Source organism: Kryptolebias marmoratus, linkage group LG19 (genome assembly GCF_001649575.2).
Source record: "Kryptolebias marmoratus isolate JLee-2015 linkage group LG19, ASM164957v2, whole genome shotgun sequence".
Lineage (NCBI taxonomy): Eukaryota > Metazoa > Chordata > Actinopteri > Cyprinodontiformes > Rivulidae > Kryptolebias > Kryptolebias marmoratus.
In genome coordinates, this window is record NC_051448.1 from 12,227,777 (window position 1) to 12,244,702 (window position 16,926).

Genomic DNA, 16,926 nt, shown 5'->3' on the forward strand with positions numbered 1-16,926 from the left:
CCTAACGGACACACCCACTTTACGAGTTAAAGGGAGTCCTCTGAGCACATCTCTGCAAGTACATCTGTTGACATGGATGACTCAGTTTGTTTTCAGTGAAACGATGCAAGCCTCTGGTAACACTCAGGGACAATTCATGGCAAAAAAATCAACTTGATGGGATTTATAATGAGGCTTTTATAAGGGGGTGGAACAAATTACTACAAGCTAATAAACTCCTCCCATCTTACTTGACGTGAAACCGGCAGTAATTAAAGAAATGCATCTCGGCCTCCATCAATGCCAATGTTTCAAACAAATATCCCGCATAATCTTTTAGTGCTCAGAATATTTGTTGGGGACCAGTCTCGGCTACTACCACACCAATTTAGCTCAATATCTGTAAAACTGACTGACTTATAGCCATTTGTGTGTGCTAAAGTCAACCAGCTTATGGCAGCCATCTTAAACTGGAATTTACTTTAAAAATTAATCGGTTGTAGATGTGTATCCAGTAGTTAGCTTAGGAGGCTTCTGTTAAAATATGTCCTCTGGTTTGTGAGATATTTTGCTAACAGAGAAACAAATGAACAAAGACACACAGGCAATTACAAATGCGGCAGTCTTTCGTGTCTTGAGTGAAATTACAGAAACAGCCCCAGTAGCTCAGAAATGTTCGTTTTAGGACATATATCTGATATATTCTGCTCTGTTTTTGTGATTAGGATTTATATTGTTTGTGGATTTTTTTTTTGTGCTTTCAATAAATAGTGTTTTTTTAATTTTTTAAACTTTGAAACAAAACAAAAAAGAAAAACATGCCAGCAACTAGTTTGAGTGGGACAAAGACCAAAGTAGATTGCTGCCATTTTAAAACAATTTCAATCTAAAAAATACTTTTGATAGTTTATACAAACACTTTTTTTTATCAGCTTTAACAACATCGTCAACTGTGCATAACTCAGTTATTTATACAGATGTTTGTGGAGCAAATAGCAGCAGCAGCAGCTGTATCACCTCTGGTCCAGCCTGGGCCTCTTCAGCAGGAGTATCAGAACATTTCTGCTGGGATAACCTCGTAATGTGAAACGGATTGCAGTGCAAAGGTTTATAAAATGTTGTTTGCATGATCTATCCATTCATCCATCTTCTTTACCCGCTTCTCCTTTCCGGGTCACAGGGAGCTGGTGCCTATCTCCAGGAGTCACTGTGCGAGAGGCGGGGGGGGACACCCTGGACGGGTCTCAAGTCCATCACGGGGGGACACACAGAGACAAAAACAGAAAAACCATTCACGCTCTCACTCACACCTAGGGTCAATTATAGAGTTACCAGTTAACCTAACATGCATGTTTTTGGTCTGTGGGAGGAAACCTCCACCCAAAAAGGAAGCGAACCTGCAACCTTTTTGCTGGGAGGCGGCGACTCTAACCACTGCACCTGTTTGCATGAAATAAATTTTGAAGAACAAAGTTGTTTTAAGACAGCAGCAGTCGACTTCATTCTTGTCAGAATTAAACCGTTTCTCCAAACTGAGGTTGCTCAAAGAGCTATCTACAGCAGGTAAGATATTAATTGCCACAGCCTTCCCATAGAACCCATAACATGTCTCTAACCCTTTCATTTTTTTCTACTTTCCTGTCATCCATTTCTGTCCAGTAATGTTGTTTTTTTTTAACCTTAAGCCTATCATCCATACAGCCACAAACCTCCCTGTGGGTATAAACAAGTATTTCTTTCTGTTCATTTTATTGACACTCAGACATGGTGATGAACCGTCTGTTTACTCTTACACATATTTGCGTCTCTTAAGTCATAAGTGCCTGCATCTGTGGGTTTACATGCTATATCCTCTGACCTAATGAGAATGAGCATTGTTCCCTTGGGAAGAGGCTGCCCCGGTGAAATTCAGACCAACAAACTGTAAACACACTCCTGCACCCCGCGTCAACCATCTCCCAACACACACACACACACATTAATGCTGATGGTCCCCCTTTTCTCATCCACTCTTGGGCAAAACTTTTATGGTAAACATCTCGGGACGACCGAACAAGGCTCTTGTGCGCGCTGGATGCAAGACTATATTTCACCGAGAAAAGCCCAAGAGGATTTTATGAGCGGAGGAAAGAGCAGCTCTGGTAACCAGGGAGAGAGAACAACAACAACAACAAGGCCGAACCAGGAAGAAGTTTTTTGGGGGGGGTTTCTGTTTGCTTTGGGAGCCTGCCAGGCTGGAGAAGTGTTTGTAGTGGTCTGAGATGAAGAGCGGATTGTTAGGAGCAATAAGTCATTGATAACAAATACGTGAAACGCGCTCACACACACTTTTCAACCTGCGCTTGGTTTAACCAGAGTCATCTCATAAAGATGTCGTTCCTATCAGGTAAATGTTGAAGCAGTGCTCTGCAAAGTGACAAAGTTTTTAAAAAGTGACAGTCGCTGCAGAACATCCCTTTAAAAAAGATCCTCAGGATGGCGTTCGTTAACTAAATTAATTTAGATTTTTTTTTTCCTCCAGCTGCCTTCAAACGTTTCGCCTTCCTCTCGCCTACAGACTGGCCAGAGTTCCCTGTGGACTGTTTACTGACCAGATGAGCTCATTTTCCTCTGAGAATCCACTAATCCTCTTAGTTTAAATGTCAATACTTCTGTAAATACTGAAAAGGGTTACACATTGTTGTGGAGAAATATTGTTAACATAAGCCTGTTGAGTGTGCTGTTGGCAGACATGCATGACCACAAAGACAAGATTGCAAACACACAGATTTGGACTGGAGACAACAGGAAATTTAACCCTTGCGTAGTTTTTTAAAATTTGTCTTTATTGTTAAAGACAGACAATAACATGAATGTGTCAACTTGTCTGTCTGTTAGCAATTTATCTCAAGAACCAGAAGGCGGATGTCAGTGAAACTCTCAGGACTTTTCCGAGTTAGCCTGAAACAAACTCTGAGCGCAAATTATGCAAAGGTTTTGTTTAGAATTTTGGCCAGAAGCTGGCGGGTGATATGCATCCCTTCAATGATTGCTGGCGGATTTTTTTAAATCAAATTTCATCAAAATTAAGTTAAGATTGATATTTATGGTCGTCAGCTCATTCTGCAGATTTACGTGGCAGTGGCTTCAAACTTCAAATTAAGACAAATTTGTCTAATTTATGTAAATTAACAAAAGTGACACAAATGCATGCAGTCATAAAATGTCAACCAGTTCTCTAGTTTTTAAAGAAAAAAATTTTTTTAAGACTCATTTTCCACACTTTTATGTTTTTGTTTTTGTTTTGTTTTTTGTACAATTTTATGTTCCAATGACGTTATCTCCTTTGTGAGTGTTTCCCCAATAGGTTTGATACGATTATTTCCATGTTTGAAGACACCGCTGGTACTGATTATAATTAAATTTACATTCACAAATGTATAAGCATAACTCTTTTTAAAAATTTCCAACCAGGAATAAAATTTGGTGTTGAAACGTTTAGTTTGACACAACTTAATAAAGAAAAAGTGGGAAAAAAATGTATTGTCTTGGTTTTACGAGATGACTTAAAAGTTTGTAATGGTGGTGTTAAAAATAGTGTATTGTTTTAAACATCATAACCCAAATGTTCAAACCTTTCAGCTTTTGTCCCACAAAAATCACAGAAGCAACATTTTTGCAACAGAAACAACCACAATTGTAATAATTTATGTTTTATTCTTGTTTGTAACAGCAATGCTGATAATATCCTTTTGGAAAATATTTTAAAATCTGATTAGATTTCAGAAATTTGTCTTAAGAAATCACTGGTGTTTCATGACCCACAGTGGGTTCGTGACCTCCAGTTTTGAGGACCACCAACAAAAAAATCTGGATTCTGGAAAATTCCTGACAAAGAAGGAATGTAAAAAAAATTATACGCTTTCAGACTTGTGAAATTTTATATTTCCCACATAACCAGATTTACTCACTCCTTGCTAAATATTTTATCTTTACATGTTTTATGAAATATAAGGGTGAAATGTTGAATTTAAAACTATGGTTTTCTACAAATTGCACATGAATTTTTCTAATGTTTTTTTTTATTTTAGATTAAAAGTACATTCCAATATTTTTTATTTCAATTAAAAAAATAAATCCACGTCTCGCAGCACAAAAGCTGTTCTGAAAGGTTCTTTGGTTGTATTCTGAAATTTTAAATCCGGAAGTTAAAGTCACACGGGCGTTTTATTTTGAAAGGCAGCGGAAGTGGGCTTATTTTCCTGGTGAACCGCACAGGAAGGGGGTTAGTCAACAAATAGTGCTGTTGATGGACTAATTTATGGTTCTGTAAGTGCACCGGAGTTGCTAAGGAGGTAACTAAAAACTGACGCCAGACATTTTATCTTCGTACTTATTGCTGTGTACGCGCAGAGACTTCCGGGAAACGAGCGAAGTTCGTTTTTTTTCAGTTAGCTAGCCCGTTAGCCTTCGAAGCTAACAACTTTTCATTCATTTCTGGCTGTGTGTGTGTGTTTTCCTCTTTGTTACCAGCTAACGTATGGCTCCCCAATAACATTAGCTCCCGGGGGCAGAGGGTTGGACGTCGCTAAGCGTTTGTACTGAAGCTATAATTTGATATAACTTTATCCACAGTCAGGAGTAAGTTCTCGCATGTAGAATTGCTCGGTTTTTTTTTTATTATTTATATCTGATGGGCGGTTTGATTACTGGCGAGGCAGCTAGGCGTTTGTTTCTGTCAAGAGTTTGTCAGCTGCAACGCCGAACTGGGTCATTTATTATGCTGTAACTTTACCTGTTGTGTCGTGTTTTTTCTCTCTGCTGTGTAATGATGTGCCTAAGGAATGCACATAAACAAGATGGCAAAGAAATACACGAAATGAGATGTAATCACGCAGGCGTCTGTAGAACAAGTGTAGCTAAACACTGGGGTGAATTGATGCTGAAGCTGAGCTAGCAAGGATTTATTTAATATGTTTTATTATTCAGGCTAATGCAATACAGCAACAGTGGAAATGGCTGCAACTAAAATGTTTAAGTTTCTTGACACACTGCCTTTTTTTACCTGTGCATCCATGAAGTCATGGTGACGCTGGCGCTGTGATGAACGAGTGATACGAAAAAGACCCCCGTAGTCCTCCTGCTGCGCCACACACTTCCTCATGGATTCCAGCGGCGATGAGGCGCTCGACATCATCATCACCAACGTGGTGGCCACGTTCAGGACCAGGTGCCACCTGAACCTGCGCACCATAGCCTTGGAAGGAACCAACGTCATCTATAAGCCCGAGGATGGGGTGAGAAAGACTTAATCTTTTATTTTTAGAAAAACTGCAGAAAATCGACACTCAGCTGCAGGGTGGGAAAAAAGACGATGATGGGTCATTGAAACATCATTCTGTTCTGTTTTACAGAAAGTATTGATGAAACTTAGGAAGCCCAAGATAACCGCCTCGATCTGGTCCTCAGGGAAAATCATCTGCACTGGAGCAACAAGGTAAGACGAATGTGCCGACACTCTGCAGAAGAGCTGCTTATGTGGACAGGACATAAAGGGCTTTAAGGACCTTGTAAAGGTCTGGAGGACGATTGGTCAGAGCGGTTTAAAAAGATGCAAGACTCAGTGTTTTCAGTTAAACTGAATTCAACCAAACTGGTTTATTTAAATGACAAACGGCACAGAAGACCAAGTTACTTGTTAAAACGATGCCTCTCATTTGCAACCCTAGTTCTTGGTATAGATTTATAAACAGAAAAGAAAAAAAAACAAACAAACAAAGATTGAAATTTCCAAAACTGTCAATCCAAAAGAAGACGTGTCACATATATTCAGTTAATGCACACATGAATAGGAGATAAACAGGAACGTGCTGAAAGAGTTGCACATTACTCAGTACTGGTTCTTGTGTTAGCGTGTTACGTCATTTGTACTTAAAGGCTTTCACTGCCCCCCCACCCCCGGTTGCTGTGGTTACCCAGACTGAGAGAGCACATTAATGCAAAACAGTGAATGCAGTTTTTATGTAACCACTAAGTAAGTCTCCTTATCAGGAATAAATAAATGTCTTCCATTCAGAACAGAGCACTCACCAGTGGTTTAGAAAATACATTACCTACTGAGGCCAGCGGTGGTGTAGTGAACAATGTTGCTAATGCTAGCAAGTAAGGGTTACTAAGGGCTCGTTTTTGTTTGTGTCGTACCTCCTTTGCATGTCAGAATAACAGTGTTGTGTTGCAACTCATCCCTCTCCTCTCTTGTTCAGTGAGGACGAAGCGAAGCTGGGTGCTCGCAGGTTAGCTCGCTGTCTACAGAAACTTGGCTTTAAGGTGAGAAGAATCCGTTTTCAAACATCCCTGGCGAGGAATTTTAGGAAAGACCTGGTTTAACCTGTGCTTCGTTGAATTCTAATGGCCCTAAAGTGTCGTTGCTTTTTCATTTGCTTGAGACAGGTTAGGTGTCACTTATCTTGGCAAGCAAAGCAGCAGTCAAATGAACAAACCCTCACAGGGAAGTGCAGGTGAAATTCTAATGTTTCAAGTTTTGCAGGAGAGGAGCAGGAAGTCGTACCAGTGTTAGTCCATGTGTTCATTTTACCATACCACTTTAAGAGTTTTTATTCTGAGCATGTGTTTTATTATTTTCCCTGAGAATGTTGCAAACACAACCGAATTTGATCACTCGTTCACTGTAGTCAGAACTCCATAAATTCTCGGCAGCAGTTATCAACATGCAAACCTGCCCCGTCTTCTCCGTACTGAGGTCTGAAATACACTCACGGTTTTGTGCGTGTGTGTCGTGTGTTCAGGTGAATTTCTCAGCCTTCAAAGTTGTGAATGTGCTGGCTGTGTGCTCCATGCCGTTTGCAGTCCACCTCATAGACTTCACGAAGAACAACCGGCCCATTGCCAGGTAACAACACCAGCGAGCAACACCCAGCTGTTACCATCGCTGTGATCCTGAAATACGAGGTCGTGCAGACTCTGATTTTTCTGTAGCGTTTGCACTTCACATATCACTCTGTAATCCTCAAGATAACTTTGGTTAATTAAACTGAAGATGCACATTGTGTCTTATTAAAAAAAATGATAGCTTTGCTATAATTGTAACTGGTTTTGTTTTAGTTTTTTCAAGGCTTTCCACTCAATTCTTCTTGACCTTTTAATATTCTATTTGTTTTTTATTGTTCGCTGTTCTAGGATGACCTCTAGTGGTTTAAATAATACTCACTTGTACATTTTTTATTCTTTTGCTCTATAAAGCAAATGAAAAATACTCGTATAGTTGTTAAAGTCGGGATACTTTTGTGAATTATTGGGGTGTAGTTCCTAGCACAAGAAGTCTTTTTTTTTTTCCTGAGAGTCTTTCTGCTGTTTTGTTTACTGTTGTTGTCTTTAACTCTTTTTGTCAGTTATGAACCTGAGCTCCATCCTGCTGCTATGTACAGAATCAAAACTCTAAAGGCTACAGTGCAGGTGTTTTCAACTGGCAGCCTCACAGTTACAGGTGTCTCACACACACACACACACACACACACACACACACACACACACACACACACACACACACACACACACACACACCAAACTCTTTTGCCCTCCTTGCACAGCTAGAGGGCACACCAGCTTAATAGATTGAGGTCATGTTGTCATAATACCCTTTTGTAGTCTGTTACCAAATGTTGATTTGTAAAAATATATATATATTAATAACAAATAAAGGGAAATTCCTTAAATAATTTCTTGTTGACGGAGTTTGTGCTCTCTTAGGCAAAGTTTTGATGTTTCCCCTGTTATGGCGCTGTGTGTTTTTGAGCGGTCTCATCCTCAGAATGTGCTCTCACGCTATCATTTCGTCCCACGCTGATGCAGGACCAAACGTGCAGAACGTGGCGGCGGCAGTGGAGCACATCTACCCTCTCCTGTTCGAGTGTCAGAAACCGAAGCCGCTCTGCAAGTGAGCGGGCGTTTCACAAGAGCGCCAGGGGAAAATCCATCCCGAGACGGCTCAAGAGTGATGAGGAAGCATCTTATCTTTGGCTCGATGTGGCAACGGCCGCCAAATGTCTAAACCAACTGATAGACTGGACTTGGATCTCCCGAGTCATAACCACCACCACCACACCATCACCCCCGCCAAGCCTCCGCTTGGAGTTTTAAACAAAGGTATTTCTTCAGGATGCTTATGCATGGACACAGTGGGGGGGAGGGAGTTTTAGTGATGTAACTTTTAATGCTTAACAGTGGTGATTATTGCTAAGAGTTTGTGTTCAGACTAAGAAGCTTCTTCACAAGGTTTTCCTTTTGTTCTCTTAAAAAAAAAGATATTTCCGTCCATGGTCCGAGACCCACTTCATACTGTACGGATTTATGTGAGACTGACAGCGAGCTAAAGGAGTCAGACCTCTGTTAACTGTCGTGTGTGTATATTAATGCTTTTCCTTTTTACAACTTTGTCCAAAACGAGCACACGTTCTGATTGTATTTTTCGGTTCGTTCCTGTTTTTTGTTTTTTTTTAAACACCTGAATATTTATTCTCCTACGTCAGCGTGCAAATAATGGAAGGTTTTCCTAAACGTGAACTCAATCGTAATATTTCACAACATTCTAGCTTTCTAAGCCACATTTGATTTCACTTAACGCAGTGACCTTTTCTGTCGTCTGAGGCGAAGGAGGTTGGGGAAATGCTCGGTTGTAAACGCTGCGTGGAGCCCGAGTCGCGGTTAAATAAGCCGTCACTCTGCAGGGTCAGTTGTACAGCAGCAGCGTTTATCAGAAGGCGTGGTCATACATTCATTAGAGCTTATACATCAAGATATACTATACAACATTAACACAGTCATAAACAAACCCTCCCATACAGAAAGAAAGAAAGCAGTGTTTTTAATTATTGCATAACAGCTGACTGCTCCATTAGGCTTTGCATCACAGAGGAAACTTCTGTTTGTACATAATGTGTCTCATAAAAAAAGAAAAAAACAAGTGTTAGAATAAACTTTGATATGTTTGATGTCTGTGGGATGGAGTACCTTTTAAACTAGTGTCAACAAAGAATTTGCGACACTTCAACTTTTGTATTTTGTATAAAAATAAAAAGACTAAAATCCCCATTAAAAGACTGCTGGAGGGTTATTTTTGTTTGTTTGTTTGTTTTTTCCCCCATTTAGGTTTTATTGATAACTAATGTAAAGGTGAAGTGAAGCCCGAGAAAAATACATTTTCATTCAAATCTAATGCAATCTCATTACAACATGTAAATTTAAAAAGAAAATGTGCAATTATATTTCTTAACAAATCACCAACAAACTAATTTTAGCATCAACATGTCACCTCTCAGGTTTCTTACTGTAATAGATGTAGATTTTTTTTTTTTTCTTTCATTCCTGTGAATACTTAGCAGCCAGAAACAAACACGTTTGTTTCCAAAGTATGTAAATGATAAAACAGTTTGAGAGGTATTCCCTGTGTTTGGCAATTAGTTTACCATTTAGTAGAAAACCACAATACTAAAAATCACCCCTATTTCAGGTCTTTAGTGTCAGACTTTTTAGTGCATGTAAGACTGTAAACTCGTCTATCAGTGTCAGTTTAAAAGAGAGGAAATAAAACTGAAGTAGTTCAGTTTCGCCGCTAATTTCAAGGGCCGCCTTCAGTTCTGTCTGGTGGTTTCTTTGTGCTTAAAGGCTTTGATTGGAAAGAACTTGGTTAAAATACACACAGTCCTGATTGTTTCTTTTGTTTTCTTTTCGACCAATTTTTAAAAACGCTACGTAAACCCTGAGCTGACCTGGTTTGAGAAAACTCAAATACGAGATTTTCCATTCTCCCTGATTGGACCGTCGACGTGATCCAGCGAACACTGCGGGCACGTAAAGACGATCGTTCCTCTTCCCCTGCCGGGTTACTGACAAGTGCTCCTGTTGATCAGGCTCTCCTGAGGCTCTGGCTGCCTAAAAAGCTTCACCTCAAAGTTCTTCCTGTCGAACCAGAGAGAGGGCAGACAAAATACAAAGGTGTGAGTTTCGCCACCAGTTTAGTGGACGAACAGCGTGTTGAGGACGTGGACGCTTACTTCTTTGCCAGCTCCTTGGAGATCTCCTCCAGCGTGCGGCCTTTGGTCTCAGGGACGCAGAGGATGACGAACACCAGCAGGACAAAACTCAGGGCGGCGTACAGGAACATCACATTGGGAACGCCAATCTTTTCTAAAGGAAAAACAAATAATACATGTTCTTTGTCAGCTTATTAGGCTTGCAACCGCCACGGGATTTTATACCATCCCCTACAGATGTGAGAAAATTTAGGTCCGCTTGACCCTTCAATATTCCCCAATTAAATCATAATGTAAAAAACGCTGAATAAGATGGTGAAATGTAAATATCCTACAACTGCTGGGCATAAAACTATTAATTCTCTGGCGATTACGGCTTGCCGAGCAGCTGCTTTTACGACGAGCGGTCGAGCCACGGGTGGATTATTTCCCTGGTTTTAGGGCCGCTTGCAACAAAACATACAAACCTGTGATGGTGAGGAAAGTCATAGAAATGAGCAGGTTTGTGGCCCAGTTTACAGCCGACACCACAGACACAGCCCTGCCTCGCACTCCCATGGGAAAGATCTCGCTCAGAACCACATACACCACTGGAAAGAAGAACAATAAATAAATAACATAAAAAATACTTTCAAGTCAGGGTTTATAATGCATCATCAGCAGGGGCTGCAGTGTTCCTATTATCTAGTTACATAAACCTAATGGTTGTATAATTGAAACTCTTGAACTTTGTACCTAATTGTGCAAGATGGTTAAAGCACAAATTCTTTTTTTTTTTACTGGTAAGCTAGAAACATTTGTCAATAAAGGGTGAGAACACTAAAATAAAGAGTTGGCTTCTCTCAGTTTGTTTCCTTGTATGAGTAAAGGGAGTAAGGAAATGGAGACATGCTCTTACTTGGTCCCAGACTAATGGAGAAGGCTGCCACAAACAGCAGCAGGCTGGTCAACGACGCCCACTTCAGCGAGGCAGACGTTTCCCCACCGGTCCGTCCTCCTCCCGGCTCCCCGGACCCAGTCCTGTGCGCCTCCTCGGGGCTCCACGGGCTGGGGAGGTGAGTGGTAAAAATGTCACTGCTGTTCAAGTTCGCAGAGGTTCGGTTTAAATCCAGCGGCGTGCTCGAGTGGTTCAGCGCGGCCTGGCTTTTACACAGGCTCGTGAGGTGAGTGCGGCTCTGCAGAGTCAGCGTGCCGAGCGCGGCCAGCGACGTCCCCATCGCCACGGCGCCCACGCACAGGAAGCTCTTGGTTCCCACGCGGTCGACCAGCAACACGGCGGGGACGGTGCCGACCACTTTGACCACTCCGAAGCCCGTGGAGGCCAGGGTCGCCGCAGCGTCGCTGTTGAAGCCCACGCTGCGGAGTAGAGGTGAGGCGTAGGAGAGGATGTTGGGTTGGCCCGTGACCTGCTGGAGGAAGACTAAAGCCACGCCTGTTAGCAGCCGGGAACGCAGGTTGGCTTTGCTGCTGAAGAGCTCCCAGAAGCTGTGCTCCGCTTCTTCTTTTAGGCCAGCCTGGATGTCCCTGAGCTCCCCAGCCACCTGCTGCTTCGAGCCACCTCTCATCCTGGCCAGCACGTCCCTCGCCTGCTCCACGTTGCCCCGAGCAACTAGGAAGCGTGGGCTAGGCGGGAGGAAGGTAAATGCACCTATCTGGAGCAGCGCAGGGGGGATTGCGAGTCCAAACGTGTATGCCCAGCCGTGAGGCAGAGTGGCGAAGGCAAAGCTACAGCCGAATCCCAGCATTACCCCCACCACTAACATCAGCTCGTACAGCGTGACCAGCAGGCCCCTCCTCTCCCGCGGAGAGATCTCCGCGATGTACAGGCACGCCGCCGTCCCCGACAGAGAGGTCCCCATGCCCACGATCACTCGGCCCAGCGCGAGGGAAACGAGCGTGGTCAAAGCAACGAGGACGACGGTTCCTCCGACCACCAGGCCGGCGCTCAGGAGCAGAGAGCAGCGGCGCCCATAGCGGTCCAGAACGGGGCCTCCAGCCAGGCAGACGAGGAGCGCTCCGAACAGGTGGGAGCTTACCAGCAGTTCCTGCTCCCTGCAGGACAGGGCGAGGACGCCCCGCAGCTGCAGCAGGACCCCGGAGGTCAGGCCCATTTCGTAGCCCAGCATCAGGCCGCTCAGAGAGGCCGAGACAGCTGCGAGCACCACCAGCCAACTGCAACCTGGAGGGAAGGACACAGATTTAGGCTTTTCAGTGTTGCCTGTTTTCTACAATTAAACAGAATTATTGTGTTTTCAAAGCTCCCTGAAATAAACTTATATTCAAACCACTGACAAGTAAAGCAACTGCTGCTGCTCATGTAGTAAAAACTTATGAAAAGAGGGTAATCACGCAAATGTCATACTGCTAAATGCAAACCGTTTAATTAATTTTAATTTAATTTAATTTTTAATTTAAGTTTAATTTCAGACCTATTCCAGCAACCAGACAGACAATACTCACACGGCAGACACCAGAAAACACACCTAACTCACAGGGTTGTTGACTCGCCTCAGGAACTGAGATGTTCTCGAGTATGAGTGTCTCTTAGCTCGGCATCTGAAGCACCTAATCTTGTCAGGGGTCACAATTTCCCAAAGGTTTTTAAAGGCGGCCTGTTCTTGGAAGGCAGCGAACTACAAATTGCGAAAAAGCGCCGCGCTGCAGGGTTCATCTTCTGCTGCGCCTGAAGAAACGCTCAATTGACAAGCTTCAAATCAATTCTTTCTTTGAAGATCACTACATTCTTCCATTTGGGGTGTCTTCGATTTATGGAGTCATCTTAACACTGCTGACTTTGAGGAATTCGCAGTCAAAACGTTCAGAGAAAAATGACAACGATGGTTTCGTAAGTGACTGCGCGAAAGCCAGGTACGAAAAGTAGAACGATGAAAAAGGTGACAAACGAAGCAGAGATAAGTTACAAACCTTTGAATCCAATATTTGTTGGAATATTCATGGTTTCAGCTGTTCAATATTTCAGGGATGCCTATTTTATACTTCTTATTTTGCATTGATTTTTTTATAAATAGGCAAGCCTGCTTCGGACTGGACTTATATAATGCAGCCAATGGGATTGCATGCTGTCAGGCTGAAAACATATATATATATATATATATATATATATATATATATATATATATATATATATATATATATATATATATATATATATATATATATATATATATATATGTATATATATGTATATATATAAAAATATATATCAAAGTTTCCCCGAAGACGATGATGTCTGTGTGACGGCATTGTTTCAGCTGCTGCTTCCTTGCAAAGCCAAGTGTTCCCAGAAATAAGGGAAAATACATCAAAAGATGTTGATTTATGAAGAAGTTTTGGCTTCATCATAAATCAACATTTTGGTTTTTTTGGAAACGCTCAGTTTAGAGAATTTCCTCAGGCAGCAAAACGCTCTGGCTTGGGTTGAACGATCGCAGTTCCTTGTGCTCCAGGAATTTACACAACAATTTCAAAAATTCAATTTCTCTGCATCGCCAGGTTTATTTTGCTCAACAGAACTTGGAAATTAGCTCAGACGTCCAGGAACAACCCAGGAAGATGACGACTGAGCCATGAGGAGACAAAGGGAGGCTTTCAAACGCCGCACCAACAACCCGGCACGGTGGCGGTAGCATCACGATGTGGTACTGCTCCTCTTTAACTTCACCTCAAACCTGCCAGCTAGATAACTGGGACACAACTGGATGTCCCAACGGGACAGTGGTTCCAACCACACTCCAGAACTGGTTTCTGATTGGATAAAAAGGCTAACATATCGCTTCTAGTCCGGCCTTCGTCGAGTCCAAACCTCCGTCCCGGTAATAATTTGTGGACTATGCAGAAAAGTTGAGTCTGTGCCCGAAAAACCAACGGATTTAAATGAATTCTGTTAGTTCTGCCAAGAAGAGTAGCCAAATGTGCAGCTAGAGTTATGCCAGGAGCTCATTGATGGTTATAAAAAGCATGTAGTTAAGGTGGAACATTTAACAAATACTTGTGGGGGTGTGTTCAGATATTTGAACCTGTAGGTTGCATTATGACTCTGCGTGGACTCGAGAAAATCCACAATATGTTCAGATTTGTCCACCCAGTTTTTGTTTTCAAAAATCAGCGACGATGTGTGCTGTGTGATTATTGCCCCTCCTGGAAACAAAGAACGGCCCGAATAAATTTTAAAAAGCCCCAAAATGAACGACAATCACGCCACAACTGTTTTTCGCCCCAGGTTTTATAGTTTTCCCGTAGTGGATTAAGCTGTTAGCACAAAGCCAGTTGTACAACATTCATTTAACAGGTACACCCAGTTCAAGATCATACGTTAATACGACGTACTGTGCAAAAGTCTTCACCCACCCTTCCCATCTAGTTTGCTTCCGAGGTCACAAAGTTTGCTCCAAGTTTTTAAAGCAGTTTTAGCAGGACTTTCCCACGCTTTAAAATTTGTCTTTGGATATTTTTTTTCCTTACTCAATTGCAGTTTAGTTTTACTAGCCAAAAACCTTTGCATGTATTAGCATGGTGTGCAATGTGTTTTTAAACTAATTAAGACAAACGGAGGCTTAACAGAGAAAGGACATAAACAATATCGGAAACTTGGGTAATGTGGAGAAATAGAAACAAAATCCAACAAAGAGCCTTCCAAAGTAACTTATAAACACAACACACGTCGCTTCATTCTTATGCCAATTTTTCAGCTAATAGCTCTTTAAAAAAAAAAAAAAATCACCTTATTGATACAAATTTACCATGCTTGTCAAACTCTGATTATTTTGGCTTTTTTTTTGGTCCAAATTAAGAAATGTGAACAAACTGAGCATTTGCTTCTAAACATTAGATTACGAATAAAAATATGTTTCAAAAGAGTCAGAGTTGGCACCAGATTGGCTCTTGATTCTTGAACCATTTTCATGCTTTAATGGTTTGCAAGTTAAGTGACGTTAGAAGCCAAAAACAATTTTTTTTAATTCATCTCCAAATGATCAGGCACAAGGAATCGACTAAAATGAGAGGGAAAAAAATGGCCAAATAAGAACTTTGGAAAGGCTTGAAGAACTACTTCTCATGGCCAATTAAAAATAAAAATGAAGAACGTCACGCTCCTTAGCAGTGGGCTGAAGGTGTTTGAATTGAACGTTTGCTCCGAGCCAAACACTCATCAACTAATCATCTCATTGACGAGTAAATCGAATATCTAGGCCAAATCTGACAAAGCTGCTTTCGGGTTTTCTCAAGAGTCAGACAGACTCTTAAAGCTCTTAAAGAAACACAACATAATTAAATACAATGAAAGAAAAAAAAATAAACTTTTTCAGTGCGGACGTACCTGATCCTTTGGGTGGGGTCAGTCTCTGGGTTTCACAGGAGGGCCCGTCTGACAGGGAGGAGGTCATCTTGTTGGTCTCGTTGTTGGGGTCCATTGTCAACCAAAGATGTCTGTAGGCCCCTGGTTCAGGCAAACGCAGCACAACGTAAGCAATATGTAGAAATGCAAAACACGAACAGAACTGGTCAGTCGAGTGGTTTGCCTCAAATACTGAAGAGAGAGGAGCAATTCTACCCTGAGGGCATGCTGAGTCCTGTGTTAACATCTGCTCCACTGATACTGTTCTTCCTTTCTTCTTTGCTCAACTCTAAGAACCCAGAAACGTCTGAGTACAGAGCAGACGTTTGCCTAAGGAGTCTCAGTTCTGCAATCTAATCCAGAGAGGTAAACAAGATAAAAACGAAAAAAAAAAAAAAAGACAAATCTGATCAGACCAGCTGATGCCCCAGCTCTTAGCCCACAACTGCTGTCAAAACATTGACAGCATGCCGATCAATAAATACTCAAATAAAGAAAGTACCCCCACCCCCAATAAAGCTGAGTTAGTTTTCCAGCTGGATCCACAAACATGGGGGGAGAATGCACGCCCTGCAGGTGAAAAAGCAGGGTCTGGACTGACAGGTGCCACTAAACTACTTTAGGAACTGAAATAAGTTTTAACAATAGTCCCAAACATGACTGTTTTCTTTTGCCAAATCGCCACAACTAACCCTGACATTAATCAGGGCTTATTTCCTTCTTGTTCCCAACAGCAGCATTGATCCAAACCCATGTCTGACACTTTGCTGTTGTTGTTTTTAATGAAAAATAGTAACTTTTTCAAAGCAAAGCCCTGTCATAAAGTCAGCCACAGTGAAGACAGACGCTGTTCAGACGGTATAGCAGAGGTATTAAGTGTATTGTTTTGAATAAAGTTATTATTTCGTGTGCAGGTTTTGGTTTTGGTTCTTTTGGAGCCTGTGCCACAACTGTTAGGGCTACAGAGCGGCTCCGTGGTTGTTGTTTGTTTTCCTAGTGCCTGCCACCACCTGACCAGCATGTTGTGGACTCGTTTTAAAAGCCAGCAAACGCTAAACAAAAACAGAAAGAGAAAAGAAAAGCTAGAAACGCCGCCCGAGCGTTTGCCTAACCGCAGTTAAGGCGCTAGTTTAAACTTGCCTCACGACGTGAAAAGACTTCAGAAATGCTTCGGTTGTCATGACAACTTTTCCTATTGTTCCTACCTGTTGTGAGACTGCAGTCGGCTCAAACTCGTCCTGTTGTTCGGGCCATTCGCCTTTTAATCTCAGCTGTTCGCCTCTCACTTTTGTCCCCGCTGTCAAACTCCCCCTTTGGGCTCGTGTCAGCGCACGCGTTCTTCTTGTTATGGTAAAAAAAAAAGAGCGTACGCAACCTCGCCCTCTTCCGGGTTCACCAGCCAATCGCAGACGGAGGTTTGGCCTACGAAGTTCCCAGCGCGGACTCTGATTGGTCCGTGCGAACCTAACCGCTGGCGCTCGTAGAAAGTCATGTTCGTGAAAATGTAATGGATGCTGAAACTAAAAGGACACAATCAGCCAGTAAAAAGTTCCTCTGTGGGGA

General features: G+C 42.1%; 2 protein-coding genes across 2 annotated transcripts; one reads left to right on the forward strand and one right to left on the reverse strand.

The window, feature by feature from the left end:
* The first annotated feature begins 4,184 nt into the window (after window positions 1-4,184).
* Window positions 4,185-9,088, forward strand: tbpl1 (TBP-like 1). Its single transcript, XM_017427357.3, has 7 exons — window positions 4,185-4,313; window positions 5,040-5,255; window positions 5,373-5,455; window positions 6,222-6,285; window positions 6,765-6,868; window positions 7,368-7,462; window positions 7,828-9,088. Exons 2-7 carry the CDS (start codon window positions 5,121-5,123, stop codon window positions 7,914-7,916), a joined length of 570 nt encoding a protein of 189 aa, XP_017282846.1. The 5' UTR covers window positions 4,185-4,313; window positions 5,040-5,120; the 3' UTR covers window positions 7,917-9,088.
* A 185-nt stretch (window positions 9,089-9,273) lies between these two features.
* On the reverse strand, window positions 9,274-16,724 carry slc2a12 (solute carrier family 2 member 12). Its single transcript, XM_017427355.3, has 6 exons — window positions 16,569-16,724; window positions 15,346-15,465; window positions 10,906-12,186; window positions 10,475-10,597; window positions 10,029-10,161; window positions 9,274-9,933 (listed from the first exon to the last, which is right to left on the reverse strand). Exons 2-6 carry the CDS (start codon window positions 15,437-15,439, stop codon window positions 9,858-9,860), a joined length of 1,707 nt encoding a protein of 568 aa, XP_017282844.1. The 5' UTR covers window positions 15,440-15,465; window positions 16,569-16,724; the 3' UTR covers window positions 9,274-9,857.
* Between the last annotated feature and the right edge of the window lie 202 nt (window positions 16,725-16,926).